The 21,737-nt window shown below is 38.6% G+C and overlaps 1 protein-coding gene and 1 long non-coding RNA gene across 2 annotated transcripts in view; both read right to left on the bottom strand.

Moving 5' to 3' along the window:
- Positions 1–21,543, bottom strand: part of LOC132141991 (uncharacterized) — a 37,557-nt gene extending 16,014 nt beyond the window's left edge. The window contains exon 1 of the long non-coding RNA XR_009433989.1: positions 21,259–21,543. This is a non-coding gene — a long non-coding RNA (uncharacterized LOC132141991). The remainder of the gene's footprint in view (positions 1–21,258) is intronic.
- Positions 4,241–6,145, bottom strand: LOC132141990 (transcription factor Sox-1b-like). The gene has a single exon (XM_059551634.1). It carries the CDS (start codon positions 5,881–5,883, stop codon positions 4,855–4,857), a length of 1,029 nt encoding a protein of 342 aa, XP_059407617.1. The 5' UTR covers positions 5,884–6,145; the 3' UTR covers positions 4,241–4,854.
- Positions 21,544–21,737: the final 194 nt, after the last annotated feature.

The following is a 21,737-nucleotide window of genomic DNA, read 5'->3' as shown; positions in this document are numbered from 1 at the left end:
GAGAGATTCCAATGATTTAGTGATCGCTCTTGGTGTAAATGTACACTTATGGGACTGCTGTATATAACTGTTGATTTTAAAATGTTTAAAATCAGTCGATCTGCTCGCACATAATTGTGGACATAAGCAGCACAACGCTGCTGTCAGCCACTGAACAGTGGGTTAGATGACAAATAATTAGCGTGCTATAAAAATGTAGACGTGAGGCACACTATAGAGTAAGGCTATCACACCCATGGCTTACGGTTTAAAAACATTTTAAACTAAGAATGTATGAGATAATAAATATCAATAGGCTATTTTTAAATGTAGTTATATAAAACATACGTAACAAGTTCTAAAAAGTAATCTTTCTCAGAACTGCCAAACATATTTTTGAAGGTAAAAATAATTTTGAGTCAAAAGTTTTCTTGGGTTATTTATCTGATCAAAACGGAGCCTACTTTTTCATAAAAAGTACAAAATTGTGACCTTCACACACAGTCATGAAGGCATACAAAATACTTTTTATGATATTTATTTGTTTGTTTGCTTGTTGTCACATAATATCAAAGAGGCTCCCTGCATGTTGGTTATGCCGCACATACTTTTCAAATATTATTTTTAAACAACAATTATTTTTATTTTAAGAATTTCAGCCTTTTAATGATGCTTTATTATCAACAGTCTTAACTAAACAGTCTCCAAGGACTGTCAAATCTGCATTTCCCTTACTCAATTAGGCTATTGTAAGTCTCCCAATAAGAGAGAGAGAGGGAGAGAGAGAGAGAAGTTTATTTCAGAAATGTAAAATATTTTAAAGTTTACACTTAAGCGTCTCAGACAAGGCTACATGATCTCAAAGTCTTATTGGGTGAGTTTTGAATAACTTTCCGCTATATTTCCCGCTTGTTCCAACCAGGAACTTACCCTCTCGTGCACCTGCAACGCCTCTCATTGCCTTCAGGAATTCGCTGATGCTTGTAATCAGCTTTGTAAGGCCAATAAGTGCACGGATGAGCGACACTTCCCAACGGCACAGTGAGTCGCGCAGGCCCGCTGAATGACAGTCAGCGCGGGGCGCCGTTCCAAAGCCGCCACGCTGCCAAATTCCAACAGAGTCTCTCACAATCACTTCGCCGCAGGCCCCCGCACAGGAGACACTGGTAACGGGGAAATAAGAGTGTGTGTATGCGGGAAAAGAGACCGAGAGAAAGAGATAACTTGCTAACTACCAATGGCCGACCTTCCCAAATGCGCTGAAATTTAGTCAGACGTAGTAGTCCACTTAATATCTACGGCACGTTTCTTACGAGCAATGCTGCCTAAGTAGAACGTAAAAACGTACGTTAATTAACCAGAGCCTCGGACCACTCGTAAACCCATTACGTGCGTAAAGGGATCCTTCTCCTTGCGTTCAATTTGTCAGAAACAAAGACACACTTAGCCTAATAAATTTTGCATTTTAAGTCATTGCAAACTACAATGCCAGTTTACACTATACGAGTAGGCTATTTAGTTTAACAGCCCTTTATTTATGTGCCAAACGAAGGCATAACGTTATGTTAAATTGAGATATAGCCTAAGCCTGTCAAATATCAGATAACAAAGGGCATTTGTGTAAGAGTTGAATGTCAACATCATATTTCTCCCCAGTGTCAGGTTAAGATCTCCAGTTCTTCATGACAGTCACATATTGTATATTTTTTGAGAGCACTTCCAAGTGTACAGTGCTTAGGTCTTAAACCGGATGATTTATGAATGCACGAATTCATTTGTGAAAGACAAACGCTTAGATTAATTTACAGTGTCAAACGATTATGTTAAAACGCTTAATTTGCAACGCTATCTTATAAGGTAGACGAAAAATAATACATATTCTTGTTTCTGGTTGTCTAAACATGAGAGAAGAATGTTGAAAAGAAAACTGTCCCCTAAAATATAGCTAATATTTTGTGAAGCATGTTAGTAAACAGTTTTCAGGTTTTATTTAGTAAACATTTAACCACGTCTGAAAAGACTGTAGCGCATAACGTCTCGTGCCTCTTGGAGGGTTTGTGGATTAGGAAGAAAGACCGCGAGATTGTTAAACATGTCAACGTGTAATTGCACGATAAGGCCCGCGCAAGGAATTTATTGGCCCAGTTGCTGTTTCTATTCCCCGCTAATCTGGCGCCGCACATTCGTCCTCTTGCAATCTGTCTCCGTAATCTTCCGTAGCAGAACGGCAACCATCTTTTTTTCTGAGGAGGCAAGGAAATATGCATGGGTACGATAAACCTGATGCTAATTAGGAACATTTAGGACAGTGAGTGCAAAGGATCGCCAGTTTTACAAATGACAAAATACAAGCCCATTTTGACAATTTCATTTCGGATCATGGTATTGTAAATGTGATTTAAAAAAGGGGGTCTGTCTGGCTATTATAGATGTATTGGTGAGATTAGCAGTAGTATTATTTTTCTTCTGCCAGGAAACGGTGGAGGTGAATAGGGTGAGCTCTGCCAGTCTGCTGGACGGGTGCCCATGCAGGGCCCATTCTTTTTGTTTCTGAATGCAAATCCGCGTTGCTATGATGATGATTTGTACAGCAATGTTGTGTATTGCCCTATCCCTGTGATTTAAAATAGCATTTTATATACAATATATATATATATATATATATATATGGGGGAACACGTATAAAAATCATGCATTAGGGTAAAAACAAGGAAAGGTTTTGCATATATGCTAGTTGCGGTTCTTAAAAATAACAGTTTCGTTATTTGTTCTTAAACTAAATTGTTTTATAAACTTTAGTTTAAAACGTGAGTGAAACTTCGTCGGCATTCTCACGGTCGTCAAGGGGGAAAAAATAGGTTTAGAGACCTCCCTGAATCCTGCTACTTGTTGCGGGAAAGCTCTCGCGTCACGTCACTATTCCGGTGTCATTGTTATGAGAATGAAACTTGTCGGTGACCCGGGGGTTCATCTTTTAGGGTTCTTTAATCCTCCTCTCCCCCGACACGAAACACTCTCTGCCACGCACTCTGAATTCATCTTAATCCCACTGACACCCCACGGAGGATACGGGCAACATTTGCTTGACGGCCCACCATGCAGTAGGCTAATTCAATTATAAAAATAAAAAATATATATATGTTTTCAATAGTAAAAGAAAATAAGCCAGAAGGCGAAAAAAATATAATTCTTCTTAAATGCACATCTAAAGTGGAAATAAACTAACATTTTAAATTCAATTCATGGGCTCAGAACGCAATTATAACCGGTAAATCTCGCGGGTTATACCCAGGCGGATTTCATTGAAGTGGAGCGGATTTAAAGCGTATGTCTGCTCAATCCGGGGCTCACAGGAAAAAAACAGGGGTAGGTCCATTGAACAATGAATAATGAGGTTCGCTCTCTATTTGCTGTTCTTCGGTTTTAACTGGCCATTAGGCCTATTTATTTTGAGAGGTCTTGCACTTTGACCTCCATCATATGCATCAAGACACAGAAACAACGTCACAAAAGGCTTCCTAAATGATGACAAATACAGAAGGGTTCATTACTGCAAAATAGCTTGGTAAACTTTACCGCGATTAAAGCAGCTCATCGGGATTAACAAAAATATACTGGCATACAATAAACATTAATTATCCAGCGATCTGAAGTTTCATTTAGACAGACACAACCAAGAGCTTCGAGCCCAAGTGGAGAGCTCATAAGTGTCAACAACTAATTTAAAGAGATGAACACTCAAATCAAGTGACATATTTTAGACATTAAGCTTTCACTTCTTTTTACCTAATCTTCTAATCTAAAATATTTTCCAGAGTAAAGTTAATAGTAATGTAATAATAGGAACTTCTTTAGAAATAATTACCTGATTTATAATAATTATAATTTAGTGTCCCAAAAAATTGTAACTAGTTTTTTTTTTTTTAGTGGTTACATATAGTGGTTATATAAACATATAGTGGTTATGTTTTTGTATTTTATTTCTGATTGCCTACATGCTAAAATACGTATGACTATTTATAGTTACACCTATATAATTAAAATAATCCTCTGCCCCCAAAAAAATCCTATTTAAAAATTTGTTCTTACTGTTTTGTCCCAATTTTTTTAACAAAACGCTCAGATTTGATCAAATAGAGAGTGTGACTAAATATGCCCCGTTTCGGTGTTTATACAGAAATATGAATGTTATCACATTGGAACATTATCTCTGTTTCCACCAGCTTAATCGCGAGTCCCATGGGATAAAAAAGCAAAACAACACAGCAAACTAACTTTCCAGAATCAGAACAAAAGCAGTGACATTTATTCTTCCCACATCAATGCAAAACGTTTTCCTATTTTTCATGGCAAATCCGAATTATATTTACAGATGTGTATCAATCTTTCTCTGTAATATTTTCACAATGTACAAGGAAAAATACAACAAACAAATAAGGAATAGATCGAGTACAGTAGGCTAACTCACGTATTGACAAATCAGAGTGGGATCGAGAAAAATCTTAGAAAACTTTAAAAACGTAATTTGATTTAACTTTACACTGTAGCACCCATTCTATTTCATGTCTTAACCATTTCAATCGCTGTGTCTCTCTCTCTCTCTCTCTCTCTCTCTCTCACACACACACACACACACACACACACACACACATACAAAAGAAGAATTAATCCCTCGCAAATGTGTAAAGCTCACGCATATTGTGTAATTTCAGACAAATTATTCAGACAACATCCCAAGGGGTGTCCTTCAGTTTAAGTATCATATTTAAATAATATCACCTTCAAATTTACAAGAACAGACATTCTGTACAAAAAAGGTAGTTATGCTCTAAAAGAGGTAAATATTTGGTTATTTGAGTCTGAATGCGAATCTTTTCATATGTGTGTCAGAGGAACGGTTCCGTTTACGCTCGTCGTAGAACTTTGATAGTGCTGCGGAACAGCGTGAAGTCTGCTCTGAACGGACGGGTCCCCTGCCTCCGCCGCCGGTAAATACATGCTTATCATCTCTCGCAAGTCTCCGGGACAAGGGGCTCGAGAGTGAGCTGTAACGGGAGGACTTACGCTGGGCTCCGATTTCACCAGCGAGCCCAGCGCGCCGATGGCCCCAGAGGAAGCCATGCTGGAGTTTTGGTGTTGCGTGTAGGATATTCCACCATAACCTGACGGCGAGGCGCTCATGTAGCTCTGAGAGTTTGAGATTGGGCTGTACTGGAGAGCCGTCATTTCGTAGCGGTGCATAGGCTGGGGGTTATGAGGATGGTGATGGTGTCCGTGGTGGTGATGCGCTCCGCTGCCCGGATGCTGACTATAGGCGAGCTGTGCCTCCTGCATCATTGCGGCTGCAGCCGCGGCGGCCGCTACCTGCCCCGAGTACGCCCCGTTGGTCCAGCCGTTCATGTGCGCGTAGCTCGCCGCGGTGTTGACGCCGTGACCCACCGGACTGTCTAATCTCTGCCCGACCCCCGGTGCACCCATTCCCATTCCCAGCCCCACGCCGCCTCCCCCACCTGATCCAGCGAGCAGGCCACCTGCCAAAGAGTACTTGTCCTTCTTGAGCAGCGTCTTGGTCTTCCTCCGGGGTCGGTACTTGTAATCCGGATGCTCCTTCATGTGCATGGCACGCAGTCTTTTCGCCTCGTCAATGAAGGGTCGCTTTTCCGGCTCGGTCATGACTTTCCACTCCGCTCCGAGGCGCTTGCTGATCTCCGAGTTGTGCATCTTTGGGTTCTCCTGAGCCATTTTTCTGCGCTGACCCCGAGACCACACCATAAACGCGTTCATAGGTCTCTTGACACGGTCTTGGTTAACTTTGCTGCCGCCGATGGGTCCCGTGTGGCCCGTGTTTGTGTTAGTATGGGGTCCCGGGGAATGCAAGTCCGTTTCCATCATTATGCTATACATTCACCTGGCTTTAACTTACTCAGCTCACACACAGAAACATTCACACGTCCCCGTTCCTGGCAGGCACACACGTGTAGAACCTCTTTATAACCAAAGAGGCCACTCGAACAGTAGAGATCGGTACAATCCAGACTTTGCGGCTGCTCGTCTCCCTTTGTTTTATTCTAACTTTTTCTCGGGGTAATTTTCACATCCAGAGCAGAATTGTCTTTGAGCTACTTTCAGCGGTGGGCTTGAAAAATTAGTGGAAGAGCGGCCATATGATGCGCGTTGACAGGGAATAAATGAGTGAGGGAGAGCCAATGGCGTTTGAGGACGGGGCAGATTTGCATATGGCTCACGGTCAGGTGACGAGCACGGGGGAGAGCGCGCGCGCTACAGGCGCAGCTGAAGGGTTTTTCTGCGGCGCGGGAAGGTAAACAGTTGGCTACAAACCACTGCTGACAAATGTTATTTGGGGTAAATCATCTCCGAATGATCATTTTCGCTGGAATAAACAATAAATCAGTGATTTGAAACGTCGGAGCCTGGACTTCAAACATGTGAGCAGTGATTTTTATTGTAAATTAGCCCATTTGGTTTTCTATCAGGAAAAAAAAATCTCGTTAAGTAGGCTAAACCACAATAATTACATTGATAAACTTTTTCAGTCTTTTTAACCATAATATTTTTTATTCATTTAAAAGTCCAAAACAGGAAAGAAATGTCTCAGCAAGCAGAACTGTAAACGTCTTAGGCCTATATATTTTTTGTATATATAAATTTGTTCTCATTCACATTTTCTCAGTATCTTTTCCAGTATTATAATCATTTCAAGTCCCTTTGAATAAATTGATGCTACAGGTGTTTTCCTGTTGTGACGGTTGCTAAGAAACAGGTGCCTCACACCCTGTGCATGTGCCATATGTGCCCTTTCGTCATTAAGTGCAAAGTGGGGAACAGCTAAAAATTGTTGGTATGCGAAAAAATAAATAAATACAATTCTTTACATAGTTCATTTTTCATTGGTATCGGAAACGTTGGCTAAGTGCAAGTATATCACAAGTATGAAGTCGGAATTCATCCCAACGAATTAAATAATAACTGCACAATTCACCAATTAAAACATGTAAAGTAATCCTCTATTCGACATCACGGGAAAACAAGGTGACAAGATCGTCCACATGTACAAAGTAAATTTTATATAAGCATAATACGCACTTAAATGTTCATTGCCTTTGTTTTGACTTTACTGTCATTAATTTAGTCAACAAAAGGTGCAGATAAAAAGGCGAAATATATTCACATCTTTCTCTACATTGATTTACAGACTGTGATCGCCGTCTACTGGACGCACACATACGAAACCCCCCAACAAGTTCCCTTTGCTTTGTACTACTTTTATAGTTTAATCACACATTTACTCGTGCGAGTGTCCATAGATAATCTATACAATATTTTGGAAAATCCAAGGATCACAGAAAAACTTGGAATAAATTGTGAGGTTCTTCAAAAATCAATAAATGAAGGACCAACTGCGTTCCTACCCAGAGAGAGAGAGAGATCGAATACAGAACAATTAAATGTAGGCGTATATATTATTAATAAAAAAGAAAATGTGCTGATGTAGATGTGAAAAAATTTAACATTATGATTTATTATTTTTATTATTATTTTCCAACAGTTAATTATCATTTAATATTGATAATGCACATCAGATGTCCTGTTACATGTGTAATGATTTATTTAGGATCAGGTTTGAGAACAACTGATATAAAGAACACAAAGTGCCATGAAACACAAAACCTATGAAAAATAAAACTATAATTGAAATCACACTATAGGTTCAGTTAACTGCAAGTTGTCTCTACCCTGATCTGAGCTTCACAGCACTGAAATATAGTGTTTTGGTCTGTGCTCCAAAAGCTCAATAAGTGGCAGTCCTCCGTTATGTCCCGAGTGCAAAGTGAATTAGAGAGTCTCTTGAACTTGTGAGAGCGAGCAGGGTTTAAAAATGGTCAACATCTGTCAGGTGCGCCTGCTCTTGCTCTCCACCGCATTTTAAACATAATTGGAAGGAAGGGAGGGGAAACTCGAGCAAGAGCTGCATGGGGGAGAAAGAGCTGTCTCATGCACATATTTCCAGCTTCATTTTAAAATTTCAGACTTATTTCCGTATAATTTACACATTGACACTGACACTCTGAGTGGAATAGGAGGGTAGGTTTATGCTCAGGAGAAGAAACAAATTTGCACATCTACAAACTTCTCCAAATCAACAATGTGACATCCATTTTTACACAATATCTCAATATAATCTCAGTTTACGCAGGTTGTCCAGAACATTTCCTAAATACAACAGGCACTATCCTAGTACAAAGCTACTGGCGTCCATAATAAAGCATAGAGGAAATGTGTATTAATCTTTTGTATATCTCAAAACAGTAGTAACAGAAGCCAAATACACTTATAAGATTGGAGCACATCAGTGCTAGTGGGTAATTATGTGTTTTCAGCAATAGTGCATGAGCTCAGATGTATGTCTTGAGAGATGGAATTCATATTTTTCTATGCTGTGAGATGCTCGTCTATGCTGCTTTAATGTTCGCAACAATGCACCAGGTCTAATGATACATGCTCACAGCTTTTATTTTACTGAGCTTAAAATGTGATTTCCATGATTCTTTTTTGGTTATTAGTTTCTTTGCCCATACCCCCCCCCCTCCCCTTTATTTATTTTTGGGTTGTTCTTTTTATATCAGTGGGCCTCAATCTTTAATAAATCATTACACAATTACCAGGGCCTCTGATGTGCATTATCATTTTAATCTGCTTTATATTGTTCTAAAGATCTCATTGATTTACATTACAAGCTATCAGAATCTGATTGTACTCTTAGGCAATATTAATAGCAGAAAATGCTTCAAATTGCTTATTTTTGTATTTTTGCATATTCTCACTATATGATACAAAAAATGTATGTGTATATATATATATATATATATATATATATATATATATATATATATATATATATATATATATAGTGTTATGAATATCTGAATATGACTTGTTCAGATCATTCAGTGGAATAAAAAAAAAAATATATATATATATATGAGGGCTTCAGACGAAGAACCATATAAGTCCATATTTTCAATTTTTGAATAATACATTTTTTTTTAATTTGGACTCTGAATATTATATTACTTTTTTTTTTAAATTGAAGATAGACAACAAAAGCTTCCCAATTCTAATGAGATAGGATTTTTTAGTATCAATCTTAAAAATAAAAAGTTAGAGTAATTTACATTTCTGGAATGTGGAAGAACAGTATATGTCCAGTTAATGTGGAATAACAGTATAAGTCCAATTAATCATATCAATTTAAACCACTGGAGATTTAATTCTTTTATCTTAGTTTTAATACAGTAACAGAACCTTAAAGAAAATATTAAGCATTTATTTCTTTAAATTTCTTTTATTTTTTGCCAACGTAAATCACAGAACAAAAACGCGGACAATACGGTACGAACAATGAACAATACATAGGCCTACTTATAGTACAGAAAATAAACGTCAGTACAAACAAACCGTACATACTTACAATAAACAATACATACAAACAATAAACAGTAATAACGGTAAACAATACATATTTACAATACAGACATACATCATCTTCATTCCATGCTGGTTCCATATGCTAGTTTACCATATATGTCTTCCTTTTTTTGGTTCTAAATAAAATAAAATAAATACCTATATATTACTATTATACAACATAAGATAAAGCATACAAGATAAGCTACAGCTACTTTTATGATTCATTTCACACAATATACACAATATATCCCACCTTTCCCTGCACATGACCTACACATACCAGGCTACTCTTCACATTCTAGTGTCCCATAAAATGCTTGGGCCTCCGCTGGCATGTAGGCTAGCATTTTCATAAGGTCACGGTGCTTCTCCTTCTTGATGGGCAGAGGGTCCTCGTAAGCACGAGCATACGTGGTGGAAAACAAGGGAGCTGGAGGTGGTTGATTCTTCCTCTGTTTGGTGATCAGCCAATGCTTCCATCCCTCGTAGAGGCTGTGGCTCCCTTTTGTGTGGACACACCATGGATCAGCAGCTGAAATCATGATTCAACAAGAAATTCAATAAAGATTCTTCCTTCACACACATATCCCCAACACTGTTAATCTCAGAAAACCAGTTTAGTTTTAGTCTAGTTCTTTAGTTCTTTAGTTTTTTACCTGTCACTTTCAACCACATCATGGATGTGATTAGGAAGCCAGGTGGATGCTTTAATGTTGCATCAGGGAGCTGCCTGAAGTCCGCACATTTCATCTCAATTACTTTAAATGGATGCAGCTGCCTGGCTCCACGGATCATCTCGGCGACATCGCTGGGGGTGTGGAGTGTGGACACCTTACGCCTCTTGTCCAGCGTGGCAAATGAACGGTCACAGGGAAGGAAGGAGTGACCAGACACCATGAACTTCTGCTCTATCTGACTGAAGTACCCTCTAGATACGAGTAGGGCCATGAGGTTTAGGACTCGCCAGTTGTTGTTCTGCCCACAGCATCGGTCACTATAGATGATGAGCTTCCGTTCCTTTGCCTGGACTAGGGGAGCGAAAGATGTTTCTGCCCACTTCAAAAGACAGCTTGCCACCTCGATGGAACATCTGGGAGCGATGCCCTCATGCCAGAGTCACATTGTAGGAGGTTTGTCAATGCCCATCTCCTGGATACAGAGGTTGTAGTTGGCCAGCTGCCGTTGATAGAACACGTTGGAGTGTGTCAGGTTTGGCGTGAACACTACCCCCTGCATGTCAATGCAAATGACATGGCAGTCATCATTGGTTTTGGCCAACTCTGTGTCAGCCTGCAACTGGGTGTACGCTTTTTCGGCTTTCCGGTGGTGAAGCTCACTCTCGGCTGCGATCTTCAACCTTTCTCCATCTGTTGTAGCAGCTACTAATTTTGAGAACAGGGCGTCACATTTTGCACAAGTATCACTTCTTGGCTGCCCAAAACTGAGGTTTTGCTGCTTGAAGATGTCCCTATAGAGCCAGAACTTTGCAGTGGATGCTGGATTGTTTTCCTTGTATAGGCGGAATATGCGGAGCAGGTTTAAATCAGGGCTCAGGTACTCCCTCTCCACATCTCCCTTCATCCGTGAGTAGTGGTTCAGTTGGCGTGGGAAGCTCAGGATGTGCTCTCTTATCCCCTCTCTCACTGCAGGATGAATGCTATGAGGCCTAAAAAATAAACAACACAACTCATGAACAAGGGAAATATAATAAACTGGTCTGTTTTGCACAATTGCATTGTTTCTGTGACAATAAAATTTAATATAATTGTAAACTTTTCTCTAAACTATAGGATTTTGTTTTTCACAAACAATCATTAAAGGGATACTTCAGGATTTAGCATTTAGCTTTGTATTAGTAGAAAACCAGTAGTATTTTCGAATTACCATGCTTTCCTCCCTCATATCCCCCTGAGATGAGAGATTTATGTATTTTTTGTCTGGAAAAAACCTCAGATGATGCAAAAATTGTCATTGTTTACATGCACACCTTTTGTTTCAATCTAACTGAATTCATTCTGATTGGTAAATCTAAATGTAATGTTTACATGAACGCTAAACATGTGATTGATTGATGTGTGCGTTTTAGCATTGCTAAGAAAATTCCCGCTCCTCCGTGAGAGACACGAGACCGTTGCGTCTCACAGGTGTTGCTCACCAGTAATCACGCCACCGGCCTCGCGCCGTTCTCCCGAGGCCCTCAGTCTCGTCCTGCTCGCCACAGTAAACACAGTGAATGGCAACTGTAGAACGCAAAAGCGAATCCCGGACATTTTGGCCGATCTCGAAATCCTGGGATCATACATTACATTTGCATAGCACTTTACCTCTGATATCGATCTCAAAGTGCAAGAATATGTTTCCTGACTGGGCAACAACAGTGAGCTGAATCCTAACCATTACAGTTTGTGCATGCTGGCGTTATAGGGTGGCAAGGCACCCGACGCCCTATAATGCCAGCGTCCAGTGCACCATTAGATCAGGCAATGTTGTAGGGCAACTGATGCTGACATTGGTGCAGCTTTAAAAACTAACAGGACGAGAGCATGAGGTCCTTCAAGATTTTTTTTTTTACCTGTTCTTATGTTTTCCTCTGAAGTCCTCTAATGGAGACCTGACTACCTGCTCTGTTCCCTCAGACTGACTGCCTAACTTTTCTTGAATAACCTTTTCAAAGATAAGTAACTTTAAATAAATATGTTATGGACAATGTATCTAATTAAAATCATGCATGTAATAAAAAGTTAACAAATGGAAAAAGCTAGGCTGTATAAAACTTGCCTGTAGGCGACTGTTGGTCAGTTGAAAGACTGACATAAATGTGAGCTTACAAACAGCAAGTCTTTGGCCTCCTTGTTGCACATGGTACTTGAAGGTGTACTTCCTCTTTGTATTCTCAGTGTCGGGCCCACGTGGTCGTCTGCGACTCACCTTGTGCTAGAAGTAAAAAGACATATTGGGATGATCAGTGATCAGGCACATATGCAGTCTTAGTGAATTAAAGGCATACAGTAGTATTCAATTCACTGGTTATTTCATGGGCCTACATTGTAATGCATTGCATACTGTTGACATGATATGGTCATGAATTGCTTAAGTTAGCATACCTGCTCTAAACCAGAGAGAATGATAGCCTGCTGCCTCTCATAAGAGACAGCATAAAACTCTGTGAAGAGCTGGAGTTTTCTTTGGTCTGTTAGGCTTGAACACTGCCTGGGACATGTCTCCTTGCACGCCTTTCCCTTAACAGATACAAAGTCACATTAGCGTTTTTTTGTTTTTTTGAGCTATAAAACACTAGAGCTATTAGCAGCTATTAAGGTTACTAGCTAGAATATATAACAGCTTACACAATCAATGCATTTTTTTATTACCTTTTTTTATTTATTTTTATTATTTATTAAATAACAAGTAACAAACATAGCATAGCATACAATATTACAAAAACAAAGTGTTGCATTCAATGGTAACAGGGATCCAAAAATTATATCAAAATATTTTAAACACGTCAATGACTTTCTTTTTTTTTTTTTTTTTACCAATTTCAGTGAAGACATAAAGCAATCAAATTCTATTCTAAACATCTTAAAGATTGGTGATGAATTTACATATTTTTGTTTATGTATATAAAATTCTGCCAGCAGTCCTTATAACACAATCAATGAATGGTAAAAAAAAAAAAAAAAAAACATTCAAGCCTAACATTAGACGCAGCTGGGCTGCACCTAAAGCGTTTCGATTCATTTCTCCGTGGTTATAAGGAGTAACTTAGAGACATGTTTAAAACGTCCCCTGAATCCTAATTTTCTCAGCTTTCATATCGACCCATTCATGACTTGAGCCTTTAAACAGAGTGAGCTATATGAATGAACTGTAGTAGACGACGCCCAGTAGCCTACACGCCCCTCTGACTGTAACCGCTAACTTTATGTAGATACTTTGTATACGGTTTTTCACTCACCTCTTTTGCTGGACATTTTCCTCGTTTTTTCTCTCCTCTCCGGTTCACATATGGTTTCCAAGCATCACTCAAAGACTTCCTTGCTCTGTCCTTCCATTCATTCATGTTCGCTCTCCTTTTTTTTTTTTACCGACGTTTCGTCTATTAATGTCCGCAGCGGACATGAAAGCAACCGGCGTCTCCATTTTTCGTTAGTGGACATAAACGGTTTTTCCGCGTGAGACTATTTTAAAATTTTAAATTCAGAGTTTTGGTCGCGCGAACAGCCCCCAAAGTGATTCTGTATACAAAGTGGCACACATACATTGAAGTCACATGGTTATCTCAATTTTTGTTTTTTTGGACTTATACGGTTGTTCGTCGCATGTACTCATATATTAAGAATGTTTTAACCATTTTTGTCCAAAAAATGACAGTCAGTCAACACTGAACCCACTGACTTTGATTGTATAGACTAACTGACCTACTATATAATGTAATAAGTTAGAAATTTTTCAAAATTTCTACTTTTTTGTCCCTCAGAGTAAAGAAAAGCCATGCATATACTAATAAACTAGTGACAAGATGGAAACATGTTCACACTTACACACAGTGTTGCTTACTGACTGGCCTTGAGACCAAATTAGCAGCTCATCAGAAGATCAAAGTTTGTGCACACACACATACACAGACTATGATCACTGTGTGGTTTTCTGCCTGCATGCGCACATCTCCCTGCTGTTAGCACAGGAATCTCTAAGCCCACAGTCATCTCCGACCACAGCCAGCTTCACAGGATCAGCTGAAGCTTCTAGAAACAACATGTTAGTGCGCAACGGGGGCTAATGGTATCAAAGGCATTCTTTTTACAGCAGATGGCTTGCTTAAGCTACCCGTCACAACTGCTGTCAGCTCTACTGTATGGGCGGAAGGTAAAATCCCAATGCCTCAACTATAGTTAATAATTCTCCACATGGTGTCTGGTACACACCATGGTATAGCTGCATGAAGGCTTCAAGGATCTTTCAAAACCATAAAGAATAAAACATAAGATGATATTCAGTGGCCTCTATGAGAATATAATGTGTAGACATGGAAAAAATTGGTTCATATTCAGTAGCAGCACTCCACTGAATCCTTAGGATATATGGCTGTGTTGTCTGAAAAAAAAAGTCAGTTGAGTTTTAAGACCGATCTGGTAAAAGGAATAATTCTGTATGTTGAATGTGATAAATGGAGCATTAAAGGCATAGTTCACCCACCAAAAATGAAAATTTGCTGAATCAAAGCGATGTAGATGAGTTTGTTTCTTCATAGAAACATTTTTGGAGAAAATAACTATTACATCACTTGCTTACCAATGGATCCTCTGTGCCATCAGAATGAGCAGTGGTTTTAAGTTAAAAATGTCTTAATGATGGACTGGTTTCTTACAACACACAACTTTTCATTTCACAAGATGTTAATTGATGGACTCAAGTCCTGCATGTGGATTTTTTTTGTGGATTATTGTGGTGTTTTTATCAGCTGTTTGGACTCTCTGACGGCACCCATTCACTGCAGAGGATCCACTGAAGAGCAAGTGATGTAATGCTAAAGTTCTCCAAATCTGTTTCTACATGCATAAAAACAACAAACGAGAAGTCCATGGCTTATGCATTATATTCCAGGTCTTCTGAGGCCATGTAATAACCACTTTATGGAAACATGCGTCTTGGGCTAATGCTATACACTGTGCTATAAATGACTCCTTTGGTGCTCCACCGAAGAAAGAAAATTAAATGGGTTTAAAACAAATGAGTGTGAATAAATGATCGGTTTCTGGGAGAACTAGTCAGCTGATTTTTCAAATATGCATTTGGTGTGGATAATGAAAGGTAATATAAAATGACTGATTGCTGATTTTAGACCAACAGAAAGCACATGAATACAAGAACACTACACAGGTATTGCCATGTCTATTTTAAATAACTTTTTGTACTAGCTACAGCGTGTTAAAAGTTACAACTTTCAACTTAGAATAAGGATGTATTCATAAATCTAAGTGTGTAGAATTATATATTATATTATTATTATTTTTTTGTTTGTTTTTTTGCTCGACATTGTGCAACGTAACTATTTGAAAATTTTCCATTCTTCTCCATTCAGCACTTTTATTGACACCCAATGAGCATAATGAGCAGTCAGCAGATTTCACTCAGGTTACTGTGTTAATGTCTGTGCTTTACTGTATTCAACAATGTCAGCTTGCACCCAATGATGCTCAGGCCTCACATGGTTCATTAGAGGGTTATGATGGTGTCATTCCAATGGGTGTTTGACAAAGCACAAGTGTCTTCAGGGGTTTTGTGGCTCACATAGTAAATAAAGAAAAGACTGTGCTCTGCACAGTGGTTGCCATGCACCAGTAAAGAGAAAGAAAGGTATCTCTGGTTAACCACTTTGCAGCTGGGCCTTGTTAGTTGATGGTTGTTGCCACTTCTGGGGCTTCATAGGTGGATAATAGCCCTCCTGATAATATTCGGGGTTCAGACACACTCTCTCTGTTTAAATCTAGATTAAAAATGCATCTTTTTCGCCAAGCATTTGAATAATGTATCTTAAATTTTGAGTGTAGTTGCATCTGATCAAATGCGCATTTTTATTCTTTAGCTTGGGTAAAACTAATTAATTTTACTTTGTTGGATCAGCAGCTATGCTAATGATGTCTCTATTTGTTTCTCTGTTTTGCCACAGGATTTACTGTACATCCCATGGTAACTAGGATTTACACAAGCTCCAGTCTGGATCCAGAACACCTGAGAAGAGATGATGCTGACCCTCAGAGGACCTCAGATTATGCTAACCCTGAATCAACAAACAGAACTAACAAATATTGCTACAAATGTGACTGCATCATATAATAATGATTAATTATCAATAATATTAATAATGTTCATCGTCTGGCTGACTACGTCTTGTATTAATTTTTCTACAAATCCAGTCATATGTGCACAAACTGACAGTCACCACTTATAAGCTACTACTAAATATTATTGAAACATAATTTTAATAAAGTTGCTTTGTAACGATTTGTATTGTAAAAAGCGCTATACAAATAAACTTGAATTGAATTTAATAATAATGAAATAAAGACATGAAGGTGAGTAAGAAAAGGTCTGGACTGGATTTAAATGATTCAGCTGCATTTCGCCAGAAACTGAAACAACTCCACTCTAAATAAAGTCTGTAAAAATTAGGCCTAATGTACAGTGCTAATATATAAGGAATTTTCAGTATTGATTTTTCACTGATTTTAGTGCACTGTGTTGTGCTTAAGGGTTAAATGTATGTAAAATTAACAAATAATGTCCTGTCAGAAAATTATAACCACTTTCCATTTTTCTACGGATTTCTTTCTTGCTGTGGTCTGAATATACTCATATTTGAAATGTATCTGGAGGTGAGAAGTAGCAGTGTTTCTTCAGCAGCAAACATCAAAGATGCCTCAGATCAATACCCCACTTCTCACAGCCATACTGTGTTATTACCCATAATCCCTCTGTAATCCATGTACAAGGGTCACCCATCCTCTTCCAAATAGCTACAATCTCATTACACCTCAAATAAAACTTTCCTATTTATCTACAGATTTCAATGAAACTAATAAGGCTCTAATATATCCCTCTTACCCCCTCCTTCTCTCTCCTCTCTCTCTGCCATTCTAAAACCCTAATTATATTTCTCCCTATCTGAAAGCAATCAGTGATTGTGTGTGCCACGGTACGAAACGTGCTGACAATACCAGCCAATGGCGCAAGTGCCAGTGCAGCTGGACTAATTCAATTAAATGTGATGCTGCCCTGCCACTGCACTGCTCAGTGAGAGAGAAATGAGCCAGAGCAATAATGAGTACTGAGGTCGAGCAGGGAGGAGGGAGTTATTGTACTGAGACCGGACACTTGCAGTGATTTTGAAATGTGCTGGGTAAAGTACTTCAGTAATATGCATATATAGTTATGTTGTTGTTTTTTCAGAAATATATGGAAATTATTTGCTGCATCATACTCTCTGTGTATGTGTGTGTGTGTGTGTGTGTGTGTGTGTGTGTGTGTGTGTGTGTGTGTGTAGAGAGAGAGAGAGAAAGAGAAAGAGATTTCCTGTCATATTCTAATTCCCATTAATCTTAGTGGTGACACTTATTGTATTCTTATTACTAGAAAAGAGTCACTTTTTATTTCAATCAGCAAAAGTTAATATTATTTCAACAAATACTACACTGACATTTTGTTGCTTTACGGTTTAATAAAAATATATACTGTTCAAAAGTTTGTGGGAAATACCCATTATTTTTTAACTTTTAAAAATGTTCTTTCTTTTAGAAATTAATACATTTATTCAGTAAGAACACATTAAATTTATAAAACGTGACAGCAAATATATATTCATAATGTTACAAAATTTCAGGTGAAGTTTTTTTTTTTTTTTCTATTCTTCTCATCAAAGAATCATTCTATTCATCAAAAAGCATCATTGTAAAAATATTAAGCGGCATCACTGTTTTCAACATTGATATCAATTATAAATGTTTTTGGGCAGCAAATCTGCATATTATGATGATTTCTGAAGGATCATGAGACACTGAAGACTGTAATGATGCTGAAAATTCAGCTTTGCATCACAGGAATAAATTGCACTATACATTATATTTAAATTATTTTAAATGGTAATATTTCACAATATTATTATTTTTTTCACATCAATGCAGCCTTGATGAACATTATAGACTTGCAAAACCCCAAACTTTTGAACAGTTGTGTATATCTATTATTATTATTATTATCTTTATTATATTTGGTAGATGGATTTTTTTATCATGTGCTTAAGAGTCAAGAAAATAACACCATAATGCAAAAATCTTATAATTTCAAATTCATAATATATTATTTAAGTCTTTCCCAACACAATTCAATGCTCTCTAAAAAATAAACATAATGCATATACAATCTATTAGACAAAATTAAAGGCAAAAAAAAATTACGAATCAAAGGAAAGGTTTTTTGAGAGACCCCTGCTGAGAAGAATAAACAGCTGACTATTAAACTATCGAGAAACGCAGGTGGCAGCGGAATTTGCTAAACATGTAAAGCTGCTAATCTTGTTTAACCCTGCCCCGTAAGCCCTACAAATCGGACATGACATGCTAACAACACTCATAAACAATCCTTAGCCTCAAATGTCAGACCTCAGAGGGAGTCCCTGACCTCAGATCTCTCTCTCTCACTCTTTTTTTTCTCTCCTGCTCATTCTCTTTAACTTTCAAGCATTTGCCAAAGTCTCCCTTGCTCAAATCCTCACCTCTACATGCCACTTCTCCCTAAACCTCAAGCACGTCACCCACAGTCCTTTCATGGGCCACAGCAGTAGGCCAACCTCCCTCTCTTTCCTTCTCCACCGGCTGAAGAGGAACTTTTCCTGGACCTCTTTCTTTTCTCTTTTGGCAGAAATGGCAGGGAGAAGACAACTAGACCCCCTGTCTGATGCTAGTTTGGGCCCTGATCGGATCCCAGCAGGGCTAAGTGTGAGCCGCTCAGCAGGACGGCCCCTCTTCAAACTCTCCACCTCTTCTTTTTCCTCTTTAAGTCTTCAGACATTGTAAAAGAGGTCATCTCTCCTGGTTCATGCAGGCTGATGCCCAACAGTGCTCAAAGCCAACCTCTCACTACCTGGCCTTTCCTTCCCTTTGTTTTGTCTCTCTCAGGCTGTCCATAAGTCCCTTTAGTCTTTCTTTATCTTTTCCTATCTCTCTCTTCATAAATGATTTACTATGCTAGCACAATTAGGTGTAGAATCAGATGTAGAAAACAATTAGCAGACATTAACAATCCACTTGCATTTGAATAAAAAATAGCTTTAAATCATATTTAAAACTATAAATAATAATCCAATCTAATCACAGAAAATAGCTGGCATAAAAATTAACATAAGCTTCTGAATGAACTCTTAAAAATAAAGGTTCTTCACTGTTTTTTAAAGATTCGATGAAGAACCACAAAAGGTACAAAAAGCTGTCACTGGGTCAGTACCCTTTCAAAAGGAACTCTATGTACACTTGAGGTACTAATATGCACCCTCAGTGGCCAGTTTTGTACCTTTTTTTCCTGTAAGTTTATGTTTTATTTTTTTTTATGTTCACTGAAAGGGAACCAAAAATGGTTCTTCTATGGCATCACTGTGAAAATCCCTTTTGGGAACCTTTTACTTCTAAGAGTGTACACAGCCACAACTAAAACCACATGATATCTCTGTACATGACATCAAAAAGCAAACAGCTATTCCTAATTCATAAGCAGTTCTTCCTGAAAATGAAGGTCATGTGTAAAGGGTCAATTTTTATCCCCACTTGCACCTGTTGCTTCTACATTTATATTCAAAAAAGGGAAACCATTAAAGTATGCAGAGAAAAGTTTGAGCTCACAATAAACTGGCTAACATTTAAGTGTCAAACGAAACTGTATGATTACAGCTTCTATATATAAAAACACATGCATCCTAAAGACTGAAATCTCAACAAAAAGCAAAGAAATTTCTAGCACATCTCACACCAAAAACAACACCAAAGCATAAACATTTCCTGTATCTTGTAACATTTGCATAAAACTGAGTCTGATACTGAATGTATAGCTTCCCCGCAGTCAGCAGCCAGTCAGCATTCCAGTGAACCATCAGTCAGTTACCTGGGTCTATTAAAAAAATTAAAGAGACAAGAAATAATATTAAAAAATGCAAAGGCAGCACTAAGAAAAATAAAGAATGAAAATGCAGCTATCAAAAAAAATGGTCCCCTCAGCACTCCTGACCTGCATCCTCACTGATGCTCCATCACAGAACAGTTCAGTGGCACTACTAACCCTCCAGTACAGTTACAGTATGTTACTTTTATACACTAACAAGTTTAAGTATATAATACAGTAGTATTATATAATATAGACAGGTAATAGTCAATGAATCACAATGACTAAAAACACTCAACCCATGTTTTTGCAAACTCAATTCACTCTAAATTTATATCAATAGGGTGCATTTTATTATTATGGAATTTAATTATTTAATACATGTAATAGGGAACAAACTTTATAACCTCATTTTACCACTTCCACTCTCCGCTGTCACACGCGGTCAAACGTTATATTGAACTAATAGGCTATGTAACGTTAGCTAACTTTCCCCACCCTGCAAAAAAAAAAAATATGTTTAGACTCCTTTTTCTCTAATTCCAAACACGATGGATGAAACTGAATTAAGAGAACAGATTTTACAATTAATAGGGTGTTCGTTACTAACTTTATTCAGCTCCAATCCTAGCCTAATCTGTTAGTTATCTGATAACATCCCTTAAATCTACTCATTTAATGAGTAATAATCTACTAGAAGGTTTTAACTTACAGTTTATTGTTATTTAGATGTACTAATAATATACAATCGTATTATTTAAATGTCTTACCTTTTAAAAGTGCGTCGCAAACGGTTTGTTCTGCTGCATCTCTACGGCGCGGCATCGGTTTGCTGCTACTTCCGGGAACTATTGAGAGGCTCCACGAGCCGCCATTGCTGTAAAAAAAGCGTTCCATTGGAGTCAATGGAGTTGTCGCAACTCTCTCTCTATATGGCTCTGACACTGAGTAACTCGCTCTCTTCCTCTGTCATGGCTGCCGTGCACTTTTCTCCTGACATTTCTCCATGCTTCTTAGAAGCCAGTTCACAATTAACCTAACCCCAGACGAGGTCGTCAGATAAACCCCTATTCTCCCCCCTGCAACTGCCCCAGCATCCCACGACCCACCTTGGGGAAAAAAAAAATCCATACCCCGTACCTGCAGCCCTTTTGAGGAGGGGGGCTGGAGGAAGGAGAGAGCTCCTTTGTCCTTCTCCCCATCTCCACTGGAGACAGAGGGGTGGGTGGGGACCCTTCGATGCCCCCCATCCACTCCTCATCCTCCGCTTCGTCTCAAACCATCTCGTTCGTTCAGCCTGAAGAACCATGAGCGAGATGGAGTAAAGCCCAGCGAGGTGCGCTCTCTCCCAGCATGCACGCCTGCCTCGGTCCTAGCAAACTAGGCTGGTTCAGTCCGGGCCCCAGCCTCTTATGACAGTGGAGTGGTTTATTTAATTTGCCGCTATAATGGAGAACTCAGAATGAGCCGCTGGGGAAAAAACAGCGAGAGAGAAGAGAGAATGCGGGGCGGGCGCGAAGCAAAAGAAAAAAGAAAGAAAGAGAGCTAGACGAGTGAAAGAAAAGAGAGAGTGAGAAAACAAAAGCTTAAAGCGACCACTATTTTGATTCACCCATCCC

Source organism: Carassius carassius, chromosome 6, assembly GCF_963082965.1.
Source record: "Carassius carassius chromosome 6, fCarCar2.1, whole genome shotgun sequence".
Classification (NCBI taxonomy): Eukaryota; Metazoa; Chordata; class Actinopteri; order Cypriniformes; family Cyprinidae; genus Carassius; species Carassius carassius.
The sequence above is the reverse complement of the archived record's forward strand: the minus strand, read 5'-3'. Positions and strand labels throughout refer to the sequence as shown.